This window comes from Drosophila teissieri, chromosome 3L, assembly GCF_016746235.2.
Source record: "Drosophila teissieri strain GT53w chromosome 3L, Prin_Dtei_1.1, whole genome shotgun sequence".
Taxonomy (NCBI): Eukaryota; Metazoa; Arthropoda; class Insecta; order Diptera; family Drosophilidae; genus Drosophila; species Drosophila teissieri.
In genome coordinates, this window is record NC_053031.1 from 6,542,509 (window position 1) to 6,564,807 (window position 22,299).

The 22,299-nt window shown below is 39.5% G+C and overlaps 10 protein-coding genes and 1 pseudogene across 14 annotated transcripts; 8 read left to right on the forward strand and 3 right to left on the reverse strand.

Moving 5' to 3' along the window:
* The first annotated feature begins 64 nt into the window (after window positions 1–64).
* LOC122617790 lies at window positions 65–769 on the forward strand. 2 transcript variants are annotated; one of them, XM_043793775.1, is made up of 4 exons: window positions 65–127; window positions 177–332; window positions 394–561; window positions 614–769. In XM_043793775.1, the coding sequence occupies exons 1-4, from the start codon at window positions 65–67 to the stop codon at window positions 767–769; spliced, it is 543 nt and encodes a 180-aa protein (XP_043649710.1). The 2 variants fall into 2 exon arrangements, with proteins under 2 accessions (XP_043649710.1, XP_043649712.1); XM_043793777.1 differs by having other exon boundaries at window positions 394–511; window positions 609–769.
* Window positions 770–1,549: 780 nt separating this feature from the next.
* LOC122617504 lies at window positions 1,550–2,254 on the forward strand. The gene is made up of 4 exons (XM_043793388.1): window positions 1,550–1,612; window positions 1,662–1,817; window positions 1,879–1,996; window positions 2,094–2,254. Exons 1-4 carry the CDS (start codon window positions 1,550–1,552, stop codon window positions 2,252–2,254), a joined length of 498 nt encoding a protein of 165 aa, XP_043649323.1.
* A 735-nt stretch (window positions 2,255–2,989) lies between these two features.
* Window positions 2,990–3,700, forward strand: LOC122617503. 2 transcript variants are annotated; one of them, XM_043793386.1, is made up of 4 exons: window positions 2,990–3,052; window positions 3,102–3,257; window positions 3,325–3,492; window positions 3,545–3,700. In XM_043793386.1, exons 1-4 carry the CDS (start codon window positions 2,990–2,992, stop codon window positions 3,698–3,700), a joined length of 543 nt encoding a protein of 180 aa, XP_043649321.1. The 2 variants fall into 2 exon arrangements, with proteins under 2 accessions (XP_043649321.1, XP_043649322.1); XM_043793387.1 differs by having other exon boundaries at window positions 3,325–3,441; window positions 3,539–3,700.
* A 1,955-nt stretch (window positions 3,701–5,655) lies between these two features.
* Window positions 5,656–6,359, forward strand: LOC122617789 (annotated as a pseudogene).
* A 1,118-nt stretch (window positions 6,360–7,477) lies between these two features.
* On the forward strand, window positions 7,478–8,188 carry LOC122617681. 2 transcript variants are annotated; one of them, XM_043793629.1, is made up of 4 exons: window positions 7,478–7,540; window positions 7,590–7,745; window positions 7,813–7,980; window positions 8,033–8,188. In XM_043793629.1, the coding sequence occupies exons 1-4, from the start codon at window positions 7,478–7,480 to the stop codon at window positions 8,186–8,188; spliced, it is 543 nt and encodes a 180-aa protein (XP_043649564.1). The 2 variants fall into 2 exon arrangements, with proteins under 2 accessions (XP_043649564.1, XP_043649565.1); XM_043793630.1 differs by having other exon boundaries at window positions 7,813–7,930; window positions 8,028–8,188.
* A 746-nt stretch (window positions 8,189–8,934) lies between these two features.
* Window positions 8,935–9,727, forward strand: LOC122617614. Its single transcript, XM_043793540.1, has 4 exons — window positions 8,935–9,011; window positions 9,063–9,218; window positions 9,286–9,453; window positions 9,506–9,727. Exons 1-4 carry the CDS (start codon window positions 8,949–8,951, stop codon window positions 9,659–9,661), a joined length of 543 nt encoding a protein of 180 aa, XP_043649475.1. The 5' UTR covers window positions 8,935–8,948; the 3' UTR covers window positions 9,662–9,727.
* A 3,616-nt stretch (window positions 9,728–13,343) lies between these two features.
* On the reverse strand, window positions 13,344–13,909 carry LOC122615869 (V-type proton ATPase subunit e 2). Of its 2 annotated transcripts, none has more exons than XM_043791028.1 (2): window positions 13,771–13,909; window positions 13,344–13,709 (listed from the first exon to the last, which is right to left on the reverse strand). In XM_043791028.1, exon 2 carries the CDS (start codon window positions 13,703–13,705, stop codon window positions 13,448–13,450), a length of 258 nt encoding a protein of 85 aa, XP_043646963.1. In that variant the 5' UTR covers window positions 13,706–13,709; window positions 13,771–13,909; the 3' UTR covers window positions 13,344–13,447. The 2 variants fall into 2 exon arrangements, with proteins under 2 accessions (XP_043646963.1, XP_043646965.1); XM_043791030.1 differs by having other exon boundaries at window positions 13,344–13,719; window positions 13,771–13,833.
* A 126-nt stretch (window positions 13,910–14,035) lies between these two features.
* Window positions 14,036–14,883, forward strand: LOC122615868 (zinc finger matrin-type protein 2). The gene is made up of 2 exons (XM_043791027.1): window positions 14,036–14,274; window positions 14,334–14,883. Exons 1-2 carry the CDS (start codon window positions 14,172–14,174, stop codon window positions 14,813–14,815), a joined length of 585 nt encoding a protein of 194 aa, XP_043646962.1. The 5' UTR covers window positions 14,036–14,171; the 3' UTR covers window positions 14,816–14,883.
* A 7-nt stretch (window positions 14,884–14,890) lies between these two features.
* On the reverse strand, window positions 14,891–17,255 carry LOC122615867 (phosphatidylserine lipase ABHD16A). Its single transcript, XM_043791026.1, has 6 exons — window positions 17,028–17,255; window positions 16,634–16,947; window positions 16,428–16,579; window positions 15,563–16,166; window positions 15,229–15,496; window positions 14,891–15,172 (listed from the first exon to the last, which is right to left on the reverse strand). Exons 1-6 carry the CDS (start codon window positions 17,151–17,153, stop codon window positions 15,062–15,064), a joined length of 1,575 nt encoding a protein of 524 aa, XP_043646961.1. The 5' UTR covers window positions 17,154–17,255; the 3' UTR covers window positions 14,891–15,061.
* A 233-nt stretch (window positions 17,256–17,488) lies between these two features.
* On the forward strand, window positions 17,489–20,711 carry LOC122618414 (NF-X1-type zinc finger protein NFXL1). The gene is made up of 10 exons (XM_043794838.1): window positions 17,489–17,667; window positions 17,735–18,345; window positions 18,411–18,569; window positions 18,622–18,738; window positions 18,799–18,915; window positions 18,972–19,103; window positions 19,164–19,372; window positions 19,428–19,608; window positions 19,672–20,127; window positions 20,188–20,711. The coding sequence occupies exons 1-10, from the start codon at window positions 17,553–17,555 to the stop codon at window positions 20,611–20,613; spliced, it is 2,523 nt and encodes an 840-aa protein (XP_043650773.1). The 5' UTR covers window positions 17,489–17,552; the 3' UTR covers window positions 20,614–20,711.
* LOC122618415 (solute carrier family 66 member 3) lies at window positions 20,632–21,900 on the reverse strand. Its single transcript, XM_043794839.1, has 4 exons — window positions 21,702–21,900; window positions 21,383–21,642; window positions 20,950–21,070; window positions 20,632–20,887 (listed from the first exon to the last, which is right to left on the reverse strand). The coding sequence occupies exons 1-4, from the start codon at window positions 21,853–21,855 to the stop codon at window positions 20,757–20,759; spliced, it is 666 nt and encodes a 221-aa protein (XP_043650774.1). The 5' UTR covers window positions 21,856–21,900; the 3' UTR covers window positions 20,632–20,756.
* Window positions 21,901–22,299: the final 399 nt, after the last annotated feature.

Below are 22,299 nucleotides of genomic sequence, written 5' to 3' on the forward strand. Positions count from 1 at the left end.
ACTGTTTATAAATAAAGTTGTATTAGTTTATTAGCTAGTTTAATAAAAACACTAAAAGGATATAATGGCAACCAAGGTGATTTTGTTCTCCGTCTTTCTGATCTTTTTTACATATTATTTCACAGAGGTAAGAAATTGTTCTTATTGAAAAACAATATCTAATAAGCTACTCTTAGGTTTATTCCCTAGTGGAATTTACAAATGTACAGTGCGAGTCTCTGGATAAGGATTTTGTCTTGTTTGAATATTGTTTTTTGAAATCTGTAAACCGATCTTTCAAATATGTTTCCGTTAAAGGTAAACTTCTACAGATACCCATAACCAAAGTCAAGGTATATTAAATTAAATTTATATATTTAACCTATTATAATAAGTTTATATTCTTTAATTCAGCTGCAAATTACTCTATATAAACGGGTGAATAGCTATATGCCTTTTCTCTACAATATAACTTTTGACGGGTGCAGATTCCTTAAGTCGACGAATCCTAATCCCATTACTCTTTTTTTTCACAATATTTTCAAAGATTATTCCAACATAAACCACACTTGTCCCTATAACGTAGGTATACCCGAAGCTTATAAAGTTAATATTCATATTGTATTAATTTCAGCATGATCTTGTGCTGGATAAGATGCCATATCATAGTGTAAATAATAAGTTTACCAAAATACTTCCCTTTCCGGAGGGGAATTATATGCTTGAAATGCACTGGATAGCCTACGACATTGATCGAGCTGTAACTAAATTCTATTGGTCTCTTACTTGATTAAAAAAGCTATTAAAAATTAATAACAACATCAGTGAAAATTATCTCTTTGGGTATTGGTGGTGGATAAAATTTAAAACAATCTTTTTTAAAGACCGTTAGGATGAAGTAACAGTATTAAAAACAGGGCCAAATGCCGGAAGGGTGACTAGTTGGCCAAGATGGGAGCTCTGCCAAAGATTTAGCGGGTGAATTCGTTCTTAGGGAACTTATATACATATGTATAAAGAAAACTTAACTTCAAGGGAAATTGCCACTGTTTGCAAACTCATTTTATTTCCGATCCCAATTAGCAGGAAATGATTCTGGCACTAATCCAAAATAGAAAACTTGTTTTAAAAATAAATTAGTATTTAATATCTTTGAAATATAGATGCTTTTGTGCTGGTTTTTTAATATTATAGTCTGTTTATACATGTTTACATGTTCCTAAATTATGTAAAGGCCTAGTTTGGGTAATTTATAAACAATTTGATTGACAGTAGTTTTCCCGATAAGACTAAATTGATTTTAAATTTTCTAATTGATTTTGGGCTGAGCTAATTTGGTATGGTTTTAATGGATACATCAATATTTTATAAACTCCTGCAATTTCCTTTCCCCATTTAGTTTTGCTGCTTAATGTCAACATAGTCGTGGGTGTAACAACCATATTTAAAATATATAACTATTTCGGTATAAAAAATAACTGCAATATTCCAGTTACAATTGCATTACTTGTTTATAAATAAAGTTGTATGAGTTTATTAGCTAGTTTAATAAATACGCTAAAAGGATATAATGGCAACCAAGGTGATTTTGTTCTCCGTCTTTCTGATCTTTTTTACATATTATTCCACAGGGGTAAGAAATAATTCTAAGTGAATAACCATATTTAACTAGCTACTTTTAGGTTTATTCCCTAGTGGAATTTACAAATGTACAGTGCCAGTCTCTGGATAAGGATTTCGCCTTGTTTGAATATTGTTTTTTGAAATCTGTAAACCGATCTTACAAATATGTTTCCGTTAAAGTTAAGCTCCTAAAGCTTCCCATAACCAAAGTCAAGGTATATTAAATTAAATTTATATATTTAAGCTATTATAATAAGGGTCTATTCTTTTATTCAGCTGCAAATTACTCTATATAAACGGGTGAATAGCTATATGCCTTTTCTCTACAATATAACTTTTGACGCGTGCAGATTCCTTAAGTCGCCGAATTCCAATCCCATTGCTCTTTTTTTTCACAATATTTTCAAAGATTATTCCAACATAAACCACACTTGTCCCTATAACGTAGGTATACCCGAAGCTTATAAAGTTAATATTCATATTGTATTAATTTCAGCATGATCTTGTGCTGGATAAGATGCCATATCATAGTGTAAATAATAAGTTTACCAAAATACTTCCCTTTCCGGAGGGGAATTATATGCTTGAAATGCACTGGATAGCCTACGACATTGATCGAGCTGTAACTAAATTCTATTGGTCTCTTACTTGATTAAAAAAGCTATTAAAAATTAATAACAACATCAGTGAAAATTATCTCTTTGGGTATTGGTGGTGGATAAAATTTAAAACAATCTTTTTTAAAGACCGTTAGGATGAAGTAACAGTATTAAAAACAGGGCCAAATGCCGGAAGGGTGACTAGTTGGCCAAGATGGGAGCTCTGCCAAAGATTTAGCGGGTGAATTCGTTCTTAGGGAACTTATATACATATGTATAAAGAAAACTTAACTTCAAGGGAATTTGCCACTGTTTGCAAATTCATTTTATTTCCGATCCCAATGAGCAGGAAGTGGTTTTGGTAATAATCCTAAATAGAAAACTTGTTTGAATAATAAATTGGTACCTTTTATCTTTGAAATATAGATGCTTTTGTGATGATTTTTTAATATTGATGGTCAACTGGTTTACATGTTCCTAAAATATGTAAAAGCTTAGTTTGGGTAATTTATAAACAATTTGATTGACAGTAGTTTTCTCGATAAGACCAAATTGATTTTAAATTTTCTAATTGATGATTTATGGCTGAGCTAATTTGGTATGGTTTTAATGGATACATCAATATTTTATAAGCTTCTGCAAGTTCTTTTCCCCATTTAGTTTGGCTGTTTAATGCCGACTTAGTCGTGGATGTAACTACCAGCATTATTCCAGTTACAATTGCATTAACTGTTTCTAAATAAAGAGTTGTTTATTAGCTAGTTTAATTATTAAACCAAACCGATATAATGACGTTCAAGCTGAATTTGTTCTTCGCCTTTTTGATTTTTTGTACATATTATTTCGCAGAGGTAAGAAATTGTTGATACTGATTGACCATATCTAAAAAGCTACTATTAGGTTTATTCCCTCGTGGAATTTACAAATGCACAGTGCGAGTCTCTGGACAAGGATTTTGCCTTGTTTGAATATTGTTTTTTAAAATCTGTAAACCGAACGTTCAAATATGTTTCCGTTAAAGTTAAGCTCCTAAAGCTACCCATAACCAAAATTAAGGTATGTTGAATTAAATTTATTAATTTATATATAACCGACTATAATATGTTACCATTCTCTAATTCAGATGCATTTTGTTCTATATAAACGGTTGAATGGCTATTTGCCTTTTCTCTACAATATGACTTTTGACGCATGCAAATTTCTAAAATCGCCGAATACCAATCAGATTGCTCTTTTTTTCTACAAATTTTTTAGAGATTATTCCAACATAAACCACACTTGTCCCTATAACGTAGGTATACCAAAAGTTTCTAAAGTAAATATTCATATTGTATTCATTTCAGCATGATATTGTGCTGGATAAGATGCCATATCATAATGTAAATAATCTGCTAACCAAAATACTGCCCTTTCCAGAGGGAAATTATATGCTTGAAATGCACTGGATAGCCTACGACATTGATCGAGCTGTAACTAAATTCTATTGGTCTCTTTCTTGATAAGAAAAAGCTTTCAAAAATGAATGACAAAGTCAGTGTAAATTAGAACGTATTTAAATATCTTTGTGTATTGGTGGTGGGTAAAATATAAATCAATTTTTATACCCGCTAGTCGTAGAGTAGAAGGGTATACTAGATTCGTTGAAAAGTATGTAACAGGCAGAAGGAAGCGTTTCCGACCATATCAAGTATATATATTCCTGATCAGGATCAATAGCCGAGTCGATCTGGCCATGTCCGTCTGTCCGTCTGTCCGTCCGTATGATCGTCGAGATCTCAGGAACTATAAAAGCAAGAAAGTTGAGATTCAGCATGCAGACTCCAGAGACATAGAAGCAGCGCAAGTTTGTCGATTCATGTTGCCACGCCCACAAACCGCCTAAAACTGCCACGCCCACACTTTTGAAAAATGTTTAGATTTTTTTCATTTTTGTTTTATCGATTTGCCAAAAAAATTTTTGCCACGCCCACTTTAACGCCCACAAACCGCAAAAACTGTCAGTGTTGAAGACTCTCCTGCGCACTTTCAACATCTGAGTAACGGGTATCAGATAGTCGATGAACTCGACTATAGCGTTCTCTCTTGTTTTAATCTGTTACATTGCTAAGCAACAAGAAAGAACGCTATATTCGCGTATCTCGACTATCAGATACCATCTATTGGCAGTGCAATGTAGAGTGACCAAAACATTTTTGGCATATCGCTTGAAATTGGCAAGACAAATAATACATAAAGTTGTGGGCGTGTCAGTTGTGTGTGGTTTGTAAGCATTGGAGTGGGCGTGGCAACCATCTGAAACAAACTTGCACTGCGTAAATGTTACTTAAATCTGCATGCTTAATACCAACCTTCGGTTTTACTCTACGAGTGACGGGTTTACAAACTGGTTCTTAACAAAATATATTATAAAAAAGGGTTAAATTCCCTGATAGCTTTGTAGTTAATATGATAACAAGTACATAATGAACCAAAATGATATAAATATAAATAAATATAAATTATATATATAATTCAGCACCTGTTTTTACTTTTATACGAAGCATTGCCAACCAATTATAGTCGAAAATGAAATGGATTTTTGTTTTATCCGTTCATGTGCAAAGCTTGTTCTGAATAACTCAATTTGGCTTGTGGCTAAGAGACCGTGTCTAAATGCAAATGTCAACATTTGGAGTCGGCATCGACGCACTTTGTGGACACGAGGCCGAGCAGCAATTAGTGCTACGATCAGCATGCGAGGCACGCACTTCCAGTGGGGGACCACTGCTCCTCCTCTCCAGAGCAACCCATACATTCCATGCGATCCGTACCCACAAGAACTCGCAGCAGACCATTATACTTTCAGTTCGCCTGTGTGGATAGGCTTTCTATCTATCTTAGACACGCAAAATAATAATGTTGAAATATCGGTTTCTATTAAGCTCATACATTGTGATCTGGGCTTTAGACATACAATCTTTTCTTATGTTAAAAATATGTTTGTCCTATTTAAAATATATTTGATGCATAATTATAACAATTTACGTAATTTTTAGAAAATTTAAATGACTGAATTTTTCTCGAAAATAAAAATTCTAATTTGAATATTATAATCTTTTTAATTGATGGTATTTAACTGGAACAGTTTTAATGGACACATAAAAATTTTATAACCACCAGCAAACTCGGTTTTTCCTCAGTCGTTTTGCTTCTTAGTACTTGGTCGTGGATATAATATCCATATATAGGAAATATAACTTTTCGGTATAAAGTTTATAGGTTGGCACAAAGTTTATCATATTTTACATAAAAAAAAACTGCGAGGTAATCTAAAAATATTATTATTTAGAATAGATTAGAAGGCTTTTGTGCTGGGTATAACTGCATAATTCTAATTATAATGGCATTATCCGTTTATAAATAAAGTGTTGTTCAAGTTTATTGTCCAGTTTAATAAATACACGAAAAGGATACAATGGCAATCAAACTGGGTTGGTTCTCCGTCTATCTGATCTTTTTTACATATTATTTCACAGAGGTAAGAAATTGATTGTACTCAGTAACCCTATTTTAAAAGCTACTTTTAGGTTTATTCCTTAGTGGAATTTACAGTGCGATTCTCTGGATAAAGATTTTGACCGATTCGAATATTGTTTTCTGAAATCTGTAAACCGATCTTACAAATATGTTTCCATTAAAGTTAAGCTCCTAAAGCTTCCCATAACCAAAATCAAGGTATGTTGAATGAAATTTATATATTCATATTTAAGCGATGATAATTAGTTTCTTTTGTCTAATTCAGGTCAATTTTGTCTCTATATAAACGGGTGAATGGCTATTTGCCTTTTCTCTACAATATGACTTTTGACGCGTGCAGATTCCTAAAATCGCCGAATCCTAATCCCATTATTCTTTTCTTTTACACTAATTTCAAAGATTATTCCAACATGAACCACACTTGTCCTTTTAACGTAGGTATACCCGAAGTTTTTAAAGTAAATATTCATATTATATCCATTTCAGCATGATATTGTGCTGGATAAAATGCCATATCATAGTATAAATACTAAGATAACCAAAATACTGCCCTTTCCGGAGGGAAATTATATGCTTGAAGTACACTGGATAGCCTACGACATTGCTCGAGCTGTAACCAAATTCTATTGGTCGCTTACTTAATAAGAAAAAGCTATCAATAATCAAAAACAATACACCATATAAACTCATTTGTAATAGAAATGGTAATATAATGTATCTTTCTAAAACAGTCACATTTCTAAGCAACACAAAAAAAAGAGAGATCACTATAGACGAGTCCCTCGAATATCAGATACCCATTACACAGTCGGTGGGAGTGCGAAGTAGAACGGACGGACGGACAGACTGTCTTGGCTAGATCGACTTGGATAGTGATCCTGATCCAGAATATATATACTTTACATGTTCTTGTTTCTGGATAGTGGATAGTGATCCTGATCCAAAATATACATATATACTTTACATGGTCTTGTTTTACACTTTACCTTTCACTCTACGAGTAACAATTAAAAAATAGTATAATGGCAAATACATTATAAACCATTATTATTGTTCAGTATCTGTTTTTAGTTCTATACAAACCATTTAACCGCATTTTTGGTTTATTCATTCATATGGAAAACTTTGCTTATATAACAATATTTCGCTGGTGGCTTAGAGCCCAAACAGCAATTAGTGGCACGCACATTCAGTGGAAAACCACTCCTTCTCTCCGGAACAACCCATACCCATACTCATTTCATCAGATTTTCTGTCTATCCCAAAGAGGATTTTGTGTGCTGCTTTTTAATATAATAATACCTTTATAAAGCTCATCAATTGTAATCGGCACTTTTGAAAAGAAGTGTTTATTTGTGTTTTTAAAATATAAAAGTCCCATCCACAATCTTTTCGCTGCATAATTAAAACATTATCAATAAAACTTATAGACAATTTTAATGACAATATTTTTGCCGATAATATTAAACCGATTTTAAATACTATTACCTCTTTTAATTGATGGGTTTTAACTGGAACCATTATGTGGTTTTGAATGGACACAGAAACATTTTATAACCACCAGCCATCTATGTTTTACCTCAGTCGTTTTGCTTCCTAATGCCGATTTGGTCGTTGATGTAACATCTATTTTTAAAAAATTTAACTATTTTGGTATAAAGAATAGCTGCATTATTCAATTTACAATTTCATTATCTGTTTATGGATAAAGTGTTGTTCAAGTTTATAAGCCAATTTAATATTTACACCAAAAGGATATAATGGCAATCAAGCCGAGTTTGTTCTTCGTCTTTCTGATCTTTTTTACATATTATTTCACAGAGGTAAGAAATTGTTTATACTCAGTAACCACATTTTAAAAGCTACTTTTAGGTTTCTTCCCTAGTCGAATTTACAAATGTACAGTGCGAGTCTCTGGATAAAGATTTTGCCTTATTCGAATATTGTTTTCTGAAATCAGTAAACCGATCTTACAAATATGTTTCCCTTAAAGTTAAGCTCCTAAAGCTTCCCGTAACTAAAGTCAAGGTATGTGGAAGGAAATGTATATATTCATATTTAAGCGATGATAATTAGTTTCTATTCTCTAATTCAGGTGAATTTTGCTCTATACAAACGGGTGAATGGCTATTTGCCTTTTCTCTACAATATTACTTTAGACGCGTGCAGATACCTAAAATCGCCACATCACCATCCCATTGCTCTTTATTTCCATAATTGGTTCAAAGATTATTCCAACATAAACCACACTTGTCCCTATAACGTAGGTATACCCGAAGTTTATAAAGTAAATATTCATATTATATTCATTTCAGCATGATCTTGTGCTGGATAAAATGTCATATCATAGTATAAATACTAAGGTAACCAAAATACTGCCCTTTCCGGAGGGAAATTATTTGCTTGAAGTACACTGGATAGCCTACGACATTGCTCGAGCTGTAACTAAATTCTATTGGTCGCTTACTTAATAAGAAAAAGCTATCAATAATCACAAACAATCCACCATATAAACATATTTGTAATAGAAATGGTAATATAATGTATCTTTCTAAAACAGTCACATTTCTAAGCAACCCAAAAAAAAAAGAGAGATCACTATAGACGAGTCCCTCGAATATCAGATACCCATTACACAGTCGGTGGGAGTGCGAAGTAGAACGGACGGACGGACATACAGACGGACGGACAGACTGTCTTGCCTAGATCGACTTGGATAGTCATCCTGATCCAGAATCTATTGTGTCTATCCCAAAGAGGATTTTGTGTGCTGCTTTTTAATATAATAACATCTTTATTAATCTCATCAATTGTAATCGGCACTTTTGAAAATAAGTGTTTTTTTGTGTTTTTAAAATATAAATGTCCCATCCACAATATTTTCGCTGAATAATTATAACATTATCATTAAAACTTATAGACAATTTTAATGACAATATTTTTGCCGATAATACCAAACCGATTTTAAATACTATTATCTCTTTTAATTGATGGGTTTTAACTGAATGGACATAGAAATATTTTATAACCACCAGCCATCTATGTTTTCCCTCATTCGTTTTGCTTCCTAATGCCGATTTGGTCGTGGATGTAACATCCATTTTTAAAAAATTTAACTATTTTGGTATAAAGAATAGCTGCATTATTCAAGTTACCATTTCATTATCTGTTTATAGTTAAAGTGTTGTTCAAGTTTATAAGCCAGTTTAATATTTACACCAAAAGGATAAAATGGCAATCAAGCCGAGTTTGTTCTTCGTCTTTCTGATCTATTTTACATATTATTTCACAGAGGTAAGAAATTGATTGTACTCAGTAACCATATATTTTAAAAGCAACTTTTAGGTTTATTCCCTCGTGGAATTTACAAATGTACAGTGCGAGTCTCTGGATAAAGATTTTGCGTTATTCGAATATTGTTTTCTGAAATCAGTAAACCGATCTTACAAATATGTTTCCCTTAAAGTTAAGCTCCTAAAGCTTCCCGTAACTAAAGTCAAGGTATGTGGAAGGAAATGTATATATTCATATTTAAGCGATGATAATTAGTTTCTATTCTCTAATTCAGGTGAATTTTGCTGTATATAAACGGGTGAATGGCTATTTGCCTTTTCTCTACAATATTACTTTAGATGCGTGCAGATTCCTAAAATCGCCGAATCCAAATCCCATTGTCCTTTTTTTTTACAATATTTTCAAAGATTATTCCAACATAAACCACACTTGTCCCTATAACGTAGGTATACCAAAAGTTTCTAAAGTAAATATTCATATTGTATTCATTTCAGCATGATATTGTGCTGGATAAGATGCCATATCATAATGTAAATAATCTGCTAACCAAGATACTGCCCTTTCCAGAGGGAAATTATATGCTTGAAGGGCATTGGATAGCCTACGACATTGATCGAGCTATAACTAAATTCTATTGGTCACTAACTTGATAATACAAAGATATCAATAACAAGACACCATATGAATACAATTGTAATGCAAATAATGTATCTTAATTTAATGCAAAAGAGTTTAATTTTAAATGTATTTAAATCTATTTGTGTATTGGTAGTTGATGAAATGTAAAGGAATCATTCTAAAATGTCACATTGCTAAAATAAACACTGTCGTCAAGAGTCTCGACTATCAGATACCCGTTACTCCGTTAGTGGCAGTGCGAAGTAGTATTAAAATGCTTAAATAAAATGCAACTTTTGTTAGTTTAGTTTCACTAAATATATATGTACATATATATATTTTTTTTATAGTGCAGTGGAGTGCTCTATTCGCTTTACCGCAACGAACTCTTGCATTTGAGGTCGCTTTCCTCTTGGCAGGCGAAACAAAAGATGGGCCCATTAGAGGCGATTTTACATCATTTGAATGCAATTTAGCCGCAGCTTAGCTTAGCGTTATGTTCTATTTCTGTTCCGGCCCGGCACGAACTGCTGGCCAGGCCAAGACAGCTGGAGAGGCAGGCAGAGATCAATCTGATGGCCAGTCTTCAGATTCTTCTGTCATTTGGCATTTGGCGTCGAGCAGAAGAATCGTGCGGCACGGATGATCAGTCGTCGGTCTGCCAATTTGGGCCAGTCGCGATATACTCGTATCTTCATGATGAGCCCCCCGTTTCTTGGCCAATTTGTGATTCTCCACGCGGAATCATTCGCCGTCTCAGAAGAGAGAAGAATCTGAGGAAAGATAACGTTTTTGTGGAGGCGGGGAATTAACCTGGGAACTCAAGAGCTCAGATCTTCGAGATTCGCCTCTGACTTGACCGGCTCTTAACGAGCGAAAGTGTTTCATTAACTCGTAAATGAATAATTTGAGTGTCGAGACAACGAAAACGAAATCAAAATAAACCGAAACCGAAACAGAAACAACAACAAAAACCAGCACTCACACCCGAGAAATGCTCGTAAAAATGTACATAATTTTTCAATCTCAATCTGGTTTTGCGCATTTCTATTTCGTCTGTCGTTTGATCCACTTCCGACTGACGAAAAAACTACAAATTTTCATTGCCTCAGTGAAACTAATTTGAGGTGAAAATTGTCAAAATAGAAAAAAAAAAAAAAAACGCACAAAAATGTGGTAAAAATAATGGGTGAAACACTGGAAATGCCATGGTGACAGCTAGACAGAAAGAGCGAAAGATATGGGTGTGTTTATGCGTCTAGGATTCGTATTCGTACTCGGATTCGTCTGCTGGCTGGGATTTGGAAGTGGATTTGGCAACCTGTCGAGACAGCCTTGTCCCAGTCCGAATCCCCATCAGAGTGTCTCGTGCTGAGTCAGTGGCTTTGGCCTTTTGCCACTTTCTCCGGCTGCAGTTATCAATGAGTCAGTTTGGATCGTTGGGGAATTTGCGTAAATGGTCGGTTTTTACTGGGTCAAAAAAGTGGAAAAGAATGAGTACCGAGAGCCACAGCCTCTTCCTGTCTTTTTGTCGCTTTTTTTATGACCGAGAACCGTGGACGGCTGAGATCTTAACTGCGACTTAAAATCAATTTCCGCAACGACATGGATAGTTGGATAGGTGGATAGGCGCATGCAGAACGCTCATATCTGTAATGGGCACAGCAGCGGTCGGGATAATAGATTCAGCAATATTTAAATACAGTTTTAAAATGAAAAAGGGGGCAACTAAACAACTAGATCGCTTATAAACACTCTTTTTATGTTATCAATAAATAAATACATGAATATAATAAAGGCAGTAATTCAATAAATATAATTTTAATCTATTTTCTTGGCTATAAATTGTAAAGATATTTCTTTTTCTAGGCTCTACTGATCATATGATGGAATGACATATCTCTTCCATATTTAAATAAGTTTTAAGGTGAACCTGTTGTTGTTTGTAGATGTATGAAATGTATATACATATGTAATTAATAAGCATTAATTTAAAGCATCCTTTGACCAACTAAGAAGTTATGGCTTGTCTAAGCCACCAAAGATTCCCCATAATTTCTCCATATAATATTCCTATCGATGCAACCGCTTCTGTTCGATCTCCCATAACAATCCGCCGACATAATGGGCGACCCACTCAACTTATAGCGGTTAGTGGGATCGGATGATAATGGAGTCGCCGCCCGCAGTGCGCCATCGCCGATGTCGTGGCTCCAATGCGGAGTGCAACGGGTCCGGCTACGGAATGGCCGGGGGAAATGGGAAATGGCCAAGAGCGAAGTGAACCGAGCACGGAGTGAATAGTGAGCAGTGAACTGTCGATTGGCCCAGTTCATGAACGTGGTAATTGCGCGGTTAGCGACATATAAAGCGACACCAAGAAGAATAGCGACGCGAGGAGGCAACAAAGCGATCTCCGGGCCTTTTGTTTTTCGAGCTCTTTGAAGGTGATCACCTGTCCACCTTTTTAGACATTCTCAACGCTTTTATTGGTGCCAGTGGCAGTGGCAGTGCCAGCTGTATTCGGAATGGCTGTTGGCTGGCTTGAAAGAGTGCTCTTTGCTTCATGCCGCCCTTTTTTCGGGTGCTTGGCGGTGTCTTAATTTCTAATTTCTTTTATTACAGACTGGTTCTTTTTTTTTAAATTTTTTATTGCCATTTTTTCGTTTTAACATCCATAATTTTGTTGCTCTGCCAGCTCGTTTGTGCGCGATTATTGCGCTCGGCCAGACTTTTTGTGGTAATGTAACCAGTTTTGGACCTTTCCACACCCGGTGCTTTATGGCATGTCTAACTAGTTTATGGCCCAAGTCGCGGCTTAGGGAGAGTCCGAAAGATTCCGGAAAGCTCCTGCACCTTTCTTGCAAATTAAGTTGTAAACTCCTAGGTAGCTCACCTGCCAGGTTTTGCTTCACTCAATTATCGTCCACCGTTGATGAAGACAGGTTCCATTTGAAAATAGTTCGGCGGTGTTTTAGAATAACTTCCTGCGATCGATTTGTACTTGAATTCAATCACAGATGTTGCACAGTTTGGATTATTTTTTATGGGACTATTTCTAATTGATTTGGCGATTTACGGTATTTTCTTCCACGATCACTGCGCAACCACAGAAACGGAAAAGTCAACTGATCGCGCCCGTAACTGAAGGTAAACTGAAGACGATGGTTAAAAATCTTGGTAGCGTTGGCCACCAGAAAGCAATGAGAAGAGAAATGAAGAGAATTTCTACGCTCTTTCTCTGCGCTCTCCGCTTATCAGCGGAGTATCGTTATTCTTCTGTTATTCAAATGGGCATGGAAGGCATTTCTATTGTGGACCAGCTACTGCAGAAGTTATAATGAAAATTAAAATATACATATGTGCAAGCAGAAAGGAAAAGTTGTCGTTTTGTTTGGAATGTCAAAATACTTTCTTGTTTTTCAAATTTATTCGATTTGCCTTTCTGCCTAACTGTTTACAAGCAATGCATTCATTCAAATCTTATTTTTATTTAAATGATTAAAAAATTAAATAAACCCATTTTTTTGTAATTCTCATTTTCAATTGTTTATGAAGTACAAGTTATTTTAGTAGAATACATATTAAGGTTGAAACAATAATTATTTTCTGCAGATGTTCTAGTTAATAATTTTATTTATTTCCATTTTATACACAACGCAATCTAAACAACAAATGTATTTTTTTGGATATCTGATATTTAAACACTTCGAAGTTAACAGAACCAGTGATACTTGCACTTTTTATTTACAACGTAATTCAAACAACTAAAGTGGCTATTACTCAAGCATAATTTAGTTAGCAGTCACTGTAATTTCCTAACCAGCCACAATTGGGTTGTTCCAGGACCTCCCGATCATGGCCACCACATCGCGCTTCAGCTTGGGCCCAATCAAGGGATTCATTTGGGCCATGTAGCAGCATAGCCAGAAGAGCCAGCAGCAGGCGGCGGTCAGCATCAGGATGCAGCGGATCAGGTTCTGATGAGGTCCCTTTGGGGTCATTATGGGCATGGCGATGCCCACTCCGCCCCACAAGGCGGTGAAGAACAGCACGGGAAAGAAAGCGGCACCCATTTTTCTGCTTGAAACTTTGAATTTCAATAATTATCCTGATTTTAAGGTACTTATTCCAAACCTACCGTTTTTTCTAACTGCTGTATACGAAAAATCAATAGTTATCGCACATGCTTTTCGATATCTTCGGGTGACTATCGATATGTATACAATTAGTAATAAAATCAGTATTGTTTTGTTTTTCTTTGCGCATACAAATTTCTGGTTTGTCACGAATTAAATAAGCTTCAATTAAAAACTAAAAATGACATTACTTTAAATATAAAATTAACAACGGCTATAGTTTCACATTGGAGTGCGAAGACTACCGATAACATTTTAATAAAAGAAACAACCAGGTTGTCATCCCCGGGCGAAAACTTATCACGGACGCAAACCACCGCATCACTAACAAAAATATTTACAAATTTTCATTGGCTCACTTTTACACAATAGACTTTAGAGCAATTGCAATCCCAGCGCCACCATGACGATGCGACCTGATGACCACCGAAGGAAATGGGACAAGAACGAGTACGAGAAGCTGGCGGCGGAGCGGCTGCTCAACCAGGTGGCACCAAAGGAAGAAGGTTAGTGCATAAAATCCATGGTAGAGACTCGAAATTCAAGGCATCCCGATCCCCCACAGAACCAGTGCAGCGGGAGAACCTCAAGCGACGCGACTACAAGGTGGACCTGGACAGCAAGCTGGGCAAGAGCGTTGTCATCAACAAGAACACACCTACCTCGCAATCCGGTGGCTATTACTGCAACGTTTGTGACTGCGTGGTTAAGGACTCCATCAACTTCCTGGACCACATCAATGGCAAGAAGCACCAGCGCAATCTGGGCATGTCCATGAAGGTGGAGCGTAGCACCGTCGACCAGGTGAAGGAGCGATTCCAGCAGAACAAGAAGAAGATGGAGGAGAAGCAGAAGGACTACGAACTCGAGCGTCGCCTGCGGGAGGCCAAGGAGGAGGAGGATCGTTACAAGGAACACCGCAAGGAGAAGCGAAAAGAGAGGAAGCGCAAGGCTGACGACACGGACTTCGAGTCTGGCGGCATGCCCGACGACATGGCCGCTATCATGGGCTTCTCCGGATTTGGTGGATCAAAGAAGAACTCGTAGGAACTAAGTGTTGAACTGCCCACCCCTCCAATTTTAGATGTACCGTGAAATAGAAACTAAACACAAAACGACGCGTCTAGTTTAGCTTGTGACATTTATTTTGTATATAATTTCACACCAGTTCAGACACCAGCTACCCGGCTGTTCCCAGTTAGAATAATTTAATAAGCAGTCAGAATGCAAAAATTACTAAAAACCATTTCACTAAATCTAAGCATACGGCCGTTGGTCACCTGCGGAATGAGCTTAGGTGAACACAAATCCCTGCTCAGTGGGTATGTCCCACGGCATGGTAAAGAATTCCCCGGGCAGTTGGGTGCAGTGCGTCGAGTTGTAGTCACGTAAATGCTTGCGCAGCTGAAATGTGCACAGAGTTAGATATATTGACACTTTATACTGCCGAATAAACCCACCAAGAACACAGCCATAAGGTTGCGCACCTCCTCCGAGTAATCTGCTCCAATGTTCATGGGGAAGGATTTGCCCTCGTCGGAGGCGTAGGTGATCAGGCGCGACATGCACAGCTTCTCGTCGGCGGCGGGGATACTGTATGGTTCCAGAGGCTTGGACAGCAGCCCCTTGGCCTTATTCAACTGGGAAGCCCCAAAAATGTTTGGATACCGGTGCTTGAGCACTGACAAGACCAAGAAATTGCCGCGGTTGGTGTCAATGTGGTTGTCCCTGAGGAAAATCAATGGGTTTCAATTTAAGAATTACCTCTGCTTAAGTGTCAAACTCATCACTCACTCTGCAATAATCTCATCCTCAGTGCGGCGAATAAAGGATATGGGTCCATTGAACTCGTTGGCCAGTTCGGCATTGTTTAAATTACAATAGTTACGAATCGCTACCTTCACAATGCCCGCTAGTGCAGCTGGCATGCGAGGAACGGCCAAGTAGAGCACATCGTCGAAGGTGGCGTCCAGCACCACTCCCTTGACTTCCGGATACACAGAGGCAGCGTACAGTGTACTGAAGCCACCAATGCTCCAGCCATACAAAATGATATCCTCAACAGCGAACCCGAGATTATTGATGGCAAACTGCACCACGGCATCGATGGCGTTCTTGTCCTGGTGCGGATAAGGAGTGCCTGTACTGCCGGCGAATCCGGGATGATTCCAGCCCAGAACGGAATACTTTAAGGCCACTGGGGTGCCCATGATGCCTACTTCATAGAAGCCGGCGTTGCCCTCGGAGCAAATGACCAGAGTCTTGCCATTTCCCACGTTGTCGTTGCGGTTGTCAATAAACAACGTATCGATTTCGTTTGAGTCAATAGTCTTAACCTTGTAGCGGATGCCGTTGTCGTCCTCGATAAGCTTGGCGCGTCCGGAGATCAGCATGGGTCCTGCAAAATGAGATTATCAGTACATGAAGAAGTCCATCTGGCTGAGTTTTAAGCTTGTTATCAGAATAAGTTTTTACAGCCCTCACACCAACAGTATATAATTAGGAATGACCATAGTATGACTAATAATTCTGTAGCTATGTATAACCTGTTGGAGAAATTGCGCACAACTTTGTGCTTTATGGGCTTAAGCGAATGAGGCTTGACCGATTGCAGCTTAACAAGATTTCAGTCAGCTACATGTACATGTATCTTTCTTACTCATGAATTTCTGGACCAGTTTGACCGAACCCGGATAGATCATGGATAGCCCAAAAGTTTTGATGGCCAGGTAGGCTATGGCCTCGCAGGGCAGTGTCGCCAGCTGGATGGGCTCCCGCCTCCTGGCCGTGACCACCGGCTTTTTTGTGTCCCTAAAAGCAAAGGTGTTGTTATTCTAGCACACTCCAAAGGTGAAGCCCACTCACCCGGTTAGAGCCTTCACATCAAAGTCCACCGGCCATGCGTCGAACTCGATGTCGAAGCGTCGCAGCTCGCTGTTGGCATCTCCCGGTGCCTTGGTGGCCTTTGCCCGGACGAGGGCCTTGATCATGTTGGAGTAGGAGCGCGATTGCTTGCGCCCCAGGCCGCGCATCACCAGCGATATGATGACGATGAGGCCCACGCTGGTGGTGATCTTGGCCAGCGTCGGCATAGAGTCGGTCACCAGGTAACCGCGTCGGTAGAGGAATGTGACGAGCAGCGGGGAAGTGTAGTAGCCCACGGACCACATAACCGATAGCTGCCAGGAGGAATGTCGACATTCTACATTACCATATGCTCCAATTTGGTTTTTCCCCCATTGGATCGCAGGGCACTTACCGTCGATAGAATCTGCTCCCCGAACTTTTCCACGGCACCTGCCTCGTACATTTTGCGCTGAGGCTCCGGCACACCGCGGTACTCCATGTAGAGATTGGGGCCAAACACGTAGTTGAGGAAACTCATATTGAATCGGATCGGAGTCGGTATGTCTGGATATATTCAATTTTTCTATTTTATTTTATTGTAATTGATGTGAAAGCTGTTCCAGGGTGTCGCACTCACAAACATATGTTTCACATCGATTACCAGGGCTACCATATCAGAAACCTAACGGTATCGTAATCTTAAAAACTTACAAAAAACAACAAAATATACAGACGAATTTTTAATAATTTAGGTATTATGTCTATATTATTTATATTTTTGTGTTAAATTTAATGCGGAATCGGAAACTAAAAGCCCACACAAATGTGTAGCTTTTAGAACTAGTTCTCTTAATTGCTGTTATCACAGATCTTCCCAGCCCTGGTTCTACCCCCAGGAATTTATTCCCAGTTGATAGACAAAAACGCCGGCTTTAAAATGGAAAAGTTTAATAAAGCGCAAGCTAAAAATTTGGCTGCCGCCCAAAAACTGGTTGATACCTACGCCTCCAGCTCCGAGGATGAAGGCGAACTGGACGAGAAGCACATTTTGGGTTAATAGACCGATGCTCGTGACGTGTCATTGAAAAACCACCAACTATTGTGCTTTATCTGTTTCAGACCTCCTATACAAGAACTACAAGCCGTCGGATAGCGCCGGAAGCTCCAAGGATGCGGCCCGTACCAGTACCTTTCTGGAGAACACTCTCCACTCGGGAGCCGCAACCTGTCTCATTTGCATCGGAGGCATCCGGCGGGTGGAATCCATTTGGTCCTGCGAGAGCTGTTACTGCTTCTTCCACTTAAACTGCATCCAGCGGTGGGCCAACGATAGCATGATGCAGATGAAAGTGAAGGCGGCGGAGCAGCAGAACGGCCAGGGCCACTACAATCACCTGGGCGAATTTGTGCCGCCAAAGCGACAGAAATCCCTGCACTGGTGCTGTCCTCAGTGTCGCAGGGACTACCAACCGGCCGATAAGCCCACGCAGTACAACTGCTTCTGCGGCAAGGAGGTGAATCCAGAGAACCAGCCCTTCCTTGTGCCCCACTCCTGTGGAGAGCTATGCGGGAAGCTGCTGCAACCAAAGTGTGGGCACGATTGCAAGCTGCTGTGTCATCCGGGGCCATGTCCTCCTTGTGCGCAGCAGGCACGGGTCTCCTGCCTGTGTGGTAAATCCAGTCCTAAGTCCGTGAGGTGCATTGACAAGCAGTGGAGGTGCCAGCAGACTGTGAGTCCTAACGATTTAAGAGGTGTTTCCTCATTAAACTCCATAATAAAATAAATATTTTCCAGTGCAAGGATCTTCTAGCCTGCGGCAAGCACAAGTGCAATCAGGTGTGCCATCAGCCAGGAAAGTGTCCTCCGTGCACCAGCAAAAGCTTACAACCTTGCGAGTGTCAGCGGGAGTCGAAGATGGTCAACTGCTCTGATCGAAAATGGAAGTGTCAGAATGTAAGGCAAACCTATTAAAAATGAATCATATAACAACTTTCAATTTCTTCAGGTTTGTGGAGCTCCGTTTGCTTGTGGCTTGCACATATGCGAGAAGGTCTGCCATGCAGGACCCTGCGGCGATGGGGAGTGTCCTTTGCAAGTCAGAAGTTGCCCATGTGGAAAGAATGTATGTTTTATTTTATCATCTTATCAGTTTATCTTTATTAATGATTACCTAATCCTGTAGACTCAGGTAAGACCCTGTAATGAGGCAGAGGAAACCTGTGGCGATACGTGCCAAAAACTGTTGTCCTGTGGTCAGCACACCTGCACCCAGCGTTGTCATCGTGGACCTTGCATTTCCGTAAGCTAATCACCAGGGAAGCAAATCATTTATCTCATGAAATATGTTTCCTTCAGTGCCCAATAAGAACCAAAAAGAAATGTCGCTGTGGTCTGCACGAAAAAGAGCTGCCCTGCTCCAAAGAGTTTACATGCGAGACTAAATGCAAGCAAATTCGTGATTGTGGCAAGCATGCCTGCAATAGAAAGGTATAAAAGCACAATAGCATTTAAAATGTATTAACAAATTAATTAATAATTTTTTTTAAGTGCTGTGGAGATCAGTGTCCACCGTGCGAAAAGATTTGTGGCAAGCAGCTGAGCTGCAACAAGCACAAATGTCAATCGGTGTGCCACAACGGACCCTGCTACCCATGCAAACTGGAATCCCAGATCAACTGCCGCTGTGGGAAAACCAAGAAAAGCGTTCCTTGTGGCAGGGAAAGGAGTGCACGCATTGTCTGCTTGGAGCTCTGTCGGTTGGTCTTCCTACCTTAACGTATAATGGCCTAGTGTTAAACCACCTTCTTGCAGCATAACTCCCAAGTGTCACCATGCCATTAAACATCGTTGCCACAAGGGTGAGTGTCCTCCATGTGGCCAAGTGTGCGGTCTACCCAATGACACCAGCAAATGTGGGCACATCTGTAAGGCAAGATGCCACGAGGCAGTTAGAGTTAATAAACCCAAAGAGGCTAGGCCACAGGCCAAAAAGGTACTCAATTATTGGGTCTATAATCACATTCTTAATATTAAAACGCTACAATTTGTTTTACAGTATGAGTATAAGGCATTACCTCATCCCCGGTGCGAGGAAGGTGTTATTGTCACCTGTATTGGTGGCCACGAAGTAGCTACTTGGCCATGCTGGAACTCCAAACCCACGTCCTGCCAGCGAACGTGTGCACGTCAGCTTAAATGCGGCAACCACAAGTGTCCATTGGTTTGCCATTCCGTACCGTATCCCCAGGATATGTCTGTGCAAACTGGCTGTGCCAACTGCGAGGAGGGTTGCTCCGTTCCCCGACCCACCGGCTGCATTCACGCCTGTCCCAAGGGATGTCATCCACCGCCCTGTGCGCCCTGCAACTTTGTGATTAAGACCAAGTGCCACTGTGGACTCAACCAGTTGGTTTACAAGTGCAATGAGTATTTTGATGAATCTGGAACCGTCCAAGAGATCATCGAGCGAAGAGAGAAGCTACGAAGCTGCGGTAATCGATGCTTGAAGAATGTGAGTACTAAAAAAAAAATTTCGATAAAGCTATATCTTTTAATTTAAATACGTTTTCAGTATCCTTGCGGGCATCGCTGTACAGCCATCTGCCACACAGGCAAGTGTCCAAATCCTGAGCTGTGCCGCAAAAAGGTTCGCATTTTCTGCTCCTGCAAGCGACTAAAGCAGGAGATTGCCTGTGACAAACACCGTGCTGGTCAGACATCCTTGGAGTGCGATTCCAACTGCAAGGCGGAGCAGACTCGCGCCCAGGCGGCAGAGCAACTGCAGCTGGAACAAAAGCGTCGCGACGAGGAAGAAAGAAACCGCCTGGAACTCGAGAAGTTCGAGGCCAAGTTCGGTAAACGCAAGCACAAAGAACGCAAAACCGCGGGTGCTGGACCAGCCAAGACCAAGATCGATTGGCAACGAAGAGCAATCTATGCAGTGTCCATTCTAACAGTTGTGGGTGCGATTGTGGTGGCTTTCTACGCGGACAGTTAAATAAGTGACAACAACCGATTCAAACAAGAATTTGTAATATCAATTTAAACAGATAAGCAAATAGAATAAAAACAATGACTGATAAGCATTTCCATCCAGCGCAGTGTTTGTCTATGTTGAGCTCTTCTAATCAGGCTGGCCAATTACTCCGCCTTGGCCTTCTTCTTGTAGACGCAAGCAGCGGTGAAAACGGAGGCGCTAAGGAACGTCGATATCAGGAAGTTTGATAGCAACATCCAATCGTTGGACTGGAAGAACACCGTGTAGATTCGAGCTGTAAGAGATACATGCGTTAATTGATGACATCAAGTGGGACAATGCAAGCGGTGATCTCACTCATGTTAGTAAAGGCGGAGAGCGCCCATGTTGTTCTACTGACGGAGCTGGCATCCTTGGTCCTCAAAATAGCCAGCAGCTGGAGCACCTTACTCGTGGCTCCGATGGGAGTGCAGAAAGGCTGTAGAGAAATCAAGCATTTAAATAAATTTCAAGATATATATTAATGGCCCGAGCACAAAAGGTATTAATAGCTACTCAAATATTATACAACAAACATCGGTGACCTTGAGCAAAGATGCTGACCAGTTAAGAGCACCGCCCTTTCAAACTAAAACAAATAACAAATCAAACTAAACGAGTTTGCCCGGAAGCATAATAAGTTAATTGGAAACGGGAGTGCGGAACGGGTTTGAACTGCGCCGAAGTCGTTATCTGGGCAAGAATGCCCGCCTAATCAGTCACCAGGTGATATCAATGCAGGCTTACTCACCACCAGGAACGTAAGGATGATAATGGGAAAGAGCTTCAGGTATATGAGAGTGGCCACTACACTATACAGTATGGCCACCACTTGAGTCCTCTTGCCCAGTAGATCCTGGTACTTGAAGGCGTAGTAAATCAGGGCGTACTCCTGCAGCAGCAAAACAGGATACTCCATGTACGAGAGGAAGTCGTAGCCGCTGGTGTAGTTATACGACAGCATCACCGTATAGCTGAACAGCTCCAGGCATAGTCCCAAAACGCTGATGCCTAATTCATATCATATGAGTGGGAGTATGGGTTGGAGATTTTGTGTGGGCGATGCTCACCTTTCGAGGACTTGTTCGCCCGTATTGTGTTTATCTGCGGCACCTTGATCACCAGGCAGGACGAGACCGTTATCAGGCTAAGAAGGTCCGCCACCACGAGCACTGGGCCGCGTTCGAGGTACTCGGACACCACATCTCCGAGAGCTCCACTCATTGCGACCGTCGAAATTCGAAATTTGCAGCTTTTGAGTGTGACCTTAACATTGTGTGGACGGAAATGCTAGTGTTACCACACTCTCGCACTAGTAAACAATTTAACGATATTTGCTGTAAGAGTTCTTAAGTTAATTTCATAACATAATAAACATAACAAACATAATAGTTATAGTTTCCAAGCAATTTCTAAATGTTGTATATTAATGTAAATCTGTGTTTATTAGTAAAAAAAAATATTACATATATACGATTATTTGTTAAGTAAGCTATCCAAAGTAGAAAAGAAGAATTACAAAGAAATCAAGTTATTTCTTACATAATTAATCAAAAGTTATTACAAATAATTGAAAAAAATAATACAAAAAGAAATCCAACTTCTTACAAAACTTACAGAATCACATATTTTTGAAAACCGAACTAAAGTCACGCGGAGGCTATCACA

What these genes read in the sequence shown, in the direction of transcription:
- LOC122617790 (XM_043793775.1), top strand. Translation starts at nt 65, where the DNA reads ATGGCAACCAAGGTGATTTTGTTCTCCGTCTTTCTGATCTTTTTTACA. An exon ending in TTACATATTATTTCACAGAG is followed by an intron (nt 128 to 176) that starts GTAAGAAATTGT and finishes AGCTACTCTTAG; the next exon opens with GTTTATTCCCTAGTGGAATT. An exon ending in TACCCATAACCAAAGTCAAG is followed by an intron (nt 333 to 393) that starts GTATATTAAATT and finishes TCTTTAATTCAG; the next exon opens with CTGCAAATTACTCTATATAA.
- LOC122617504 (XM_043793388.1), top strand. Translation starts at nt 1,550, where the DNA reads ATGGCAACCAAGGTGATTTTGTTCTCCGTCTTTCTGATCTTTTTTACA. An exon ending in TTCCCATAACCAAAGTCAAG is followed by an intron (nt 1,818 to 1,878) that starts GTATATTAAATT and finishes TCTTTTATTCAG; the next exon opens with CTGCAAATTACTCTATATAA. An exon ending in TCCCATTGCTCTTTTTTTTC is followed by an intron (nt 1,997 to 2,093) that starts ACAATATTTTCA and finishes TATTGTATTAAT; the next exon opens with TTCAGCATGATCTTGTGCTG.
- LOC122617503 (XM_043793386.1), top strand. Translation starts at nt 2,990, where the DNA reads ATGACGTTCAAGCTGAATTTGTTCTTCGCCTTTTTGATTTTTTGTACA. An exon ending in GTACATATTATTTCGCAGAG is followed by an intron (nt 3,053 to 3,101) that starts GTAAGAAATTGT and finishes AGCTACTATTAG; the next exon opens with GTTTATTCCCTCGTGGAATT. An exon ending in ACCACACTTGTCCCTATAAC is followed by an intron (nt 3,493 to 3,544) that starts GTAGGTATACCA and finishes TATTCATTTCAG; the next exon opens with CATGATATTGTGCTGGATAA.
- LOC122617681 (XM_043793629.1), top strand. Translation starts at nt 7,478, where the DNA reads ATGGCAATCAAGCCGAGTTTGTTCTTCGTCTTTCTGATCTTTTTTACA. An exon ending in TTACATATTATTTCACAGAG is followed by an intron (nt 7,541 to 7,589) that starts GTAAGAAATTGT and finishes AGCTACTTTTAG; the next exon opens with GTTTCTTCCCTAGTCGAATT. An exon ending in TTCCCGTAACTAAAGTCAAG is followed by an intron (nt 7,746 to 7,812) that starts GTATGTGGAAGG and finishes TCTCTAATTCAG; the next exon opens with GTGAATTTTGCTCTATACAA.
- LOC122617614 (XM_043793540.1), top strand. Translation starts at nt 8,949, where the DNA reads ATGGCAATCAAGCCGAGTTTGTTCTTCGTCTTTCTGATCTATTTTACA. An exon ending in TTACATATTATTTCACAGAG is followed by an intron (nt 9,012 to 9,062) that starts GTAAGAAATTGA and finishes AGCAACTTTTAG; the next exon opens with GTTTATTCCCTCGTGGAATT. An exon ending in ACCACACTTGTCCCTATAAC is followed by an intron (nt 9,454 to 9,505) that starts GTAGGTATACCA and finishes TATTCATTTCAG; the next exon opens with CATGATATTGTGCTGGATAA.
- LOC122615869 (XM_043791028.1), bottom strand. Translation starts at nt 13,705, where the DNA reads ATGGGTGCCGCTTTCTTTCCCGTGCTGTTCTTCACCGCCTTGTGGGGC.
- LOC122615868 (XM_043791027.1), top strand. Translation starts at nt 14,172, where the DNA reads ATGACGATGCGACCTGATGACCACCGAAGGAAATGGGACAAGAACGAG. An exon ending in GGTGGCACCAAAGGAAGAAG is followed by an intron (nt 14,275 to 14,333) that starts GTTAGTGCATAA and finishes GATCCCCCACAG; the next exon opens with AACCAGTGCAGCGGGAGAAC.
- LOC122615867 (XM_043791026.1), bottom strand. Translation starts at nt 17,153, where the DNA reads ATGAGTTTCCTCAACTACGTGTTTGGCCCCAATCTCTACATGGAGTAC. An exon ending in GATGTGAAGGCTCTAACCGG is followed by an intron (nt 16,580 to 16,633) that starts GTGAGTGGGCTT and finishes CTTTGCTTTTAG; the next exon opens with GGACACAAAAAAGCCGGTGG. An exon ending in GAGGATGAGATTATTGCAGA is followed by an intron (nt 15,497 to 15,562) that starts GTGAGTGATGAG and finishes GATTTTCCTCAG; the next exon opens with GGACAACCACATTGACACCA.
- LOC122618414 (XM_043794838.1), top strand. Translation starts at nt 17,553, where the DNA reads ATGGAAAAGTTTAATAAAGCGCAAGCTAAAAATTTGGCTGCCGCCCAA. An exon ending in GGACGAGAAGCACATTTTGG is followed by an intron (nt 17,668 to 17,734) that starts GTTAATAGACCG and finishes TATCTGTTTCAG; the next exon opens with ACCTCCTATACAAGAACTAC. An exon ending in AGCATGCCTGCAATAGAAAG is followed by an intron (nt 19,104 to 19,163) that starts GTATAAAAGCAC and finishes ATTTTTTTTAAG; the next exon opens with TGCTGTGGAGATCAGTGTCC.
- LOC122618415 (XM_043794839.1), bottom strand. Translation starts at nt 21,855, where the DNA reads ATGAGTGGAGCTCTCGGAGATGTGGTGTCCGAGTACCTCGAACGCGGC. An exon ending in GGCGAACAAGTCCTCGAAAG is followed by an intron (nt 21,643 to 21,701) that starts GTGAGCATCGCC and finishes GATATGAATTAG; the next exon opens with GCATCAGCGTTTTGGGACTA. An exon ending in TCATCCTTACGTTCCTGGTG is followed by an intron (nt 21,071 to 21,382) that starts GTGAGTAAGCCT and finishes ATTTCTCTACAG; the next exon opens with CCTTTCTGCACTCCCATCGG.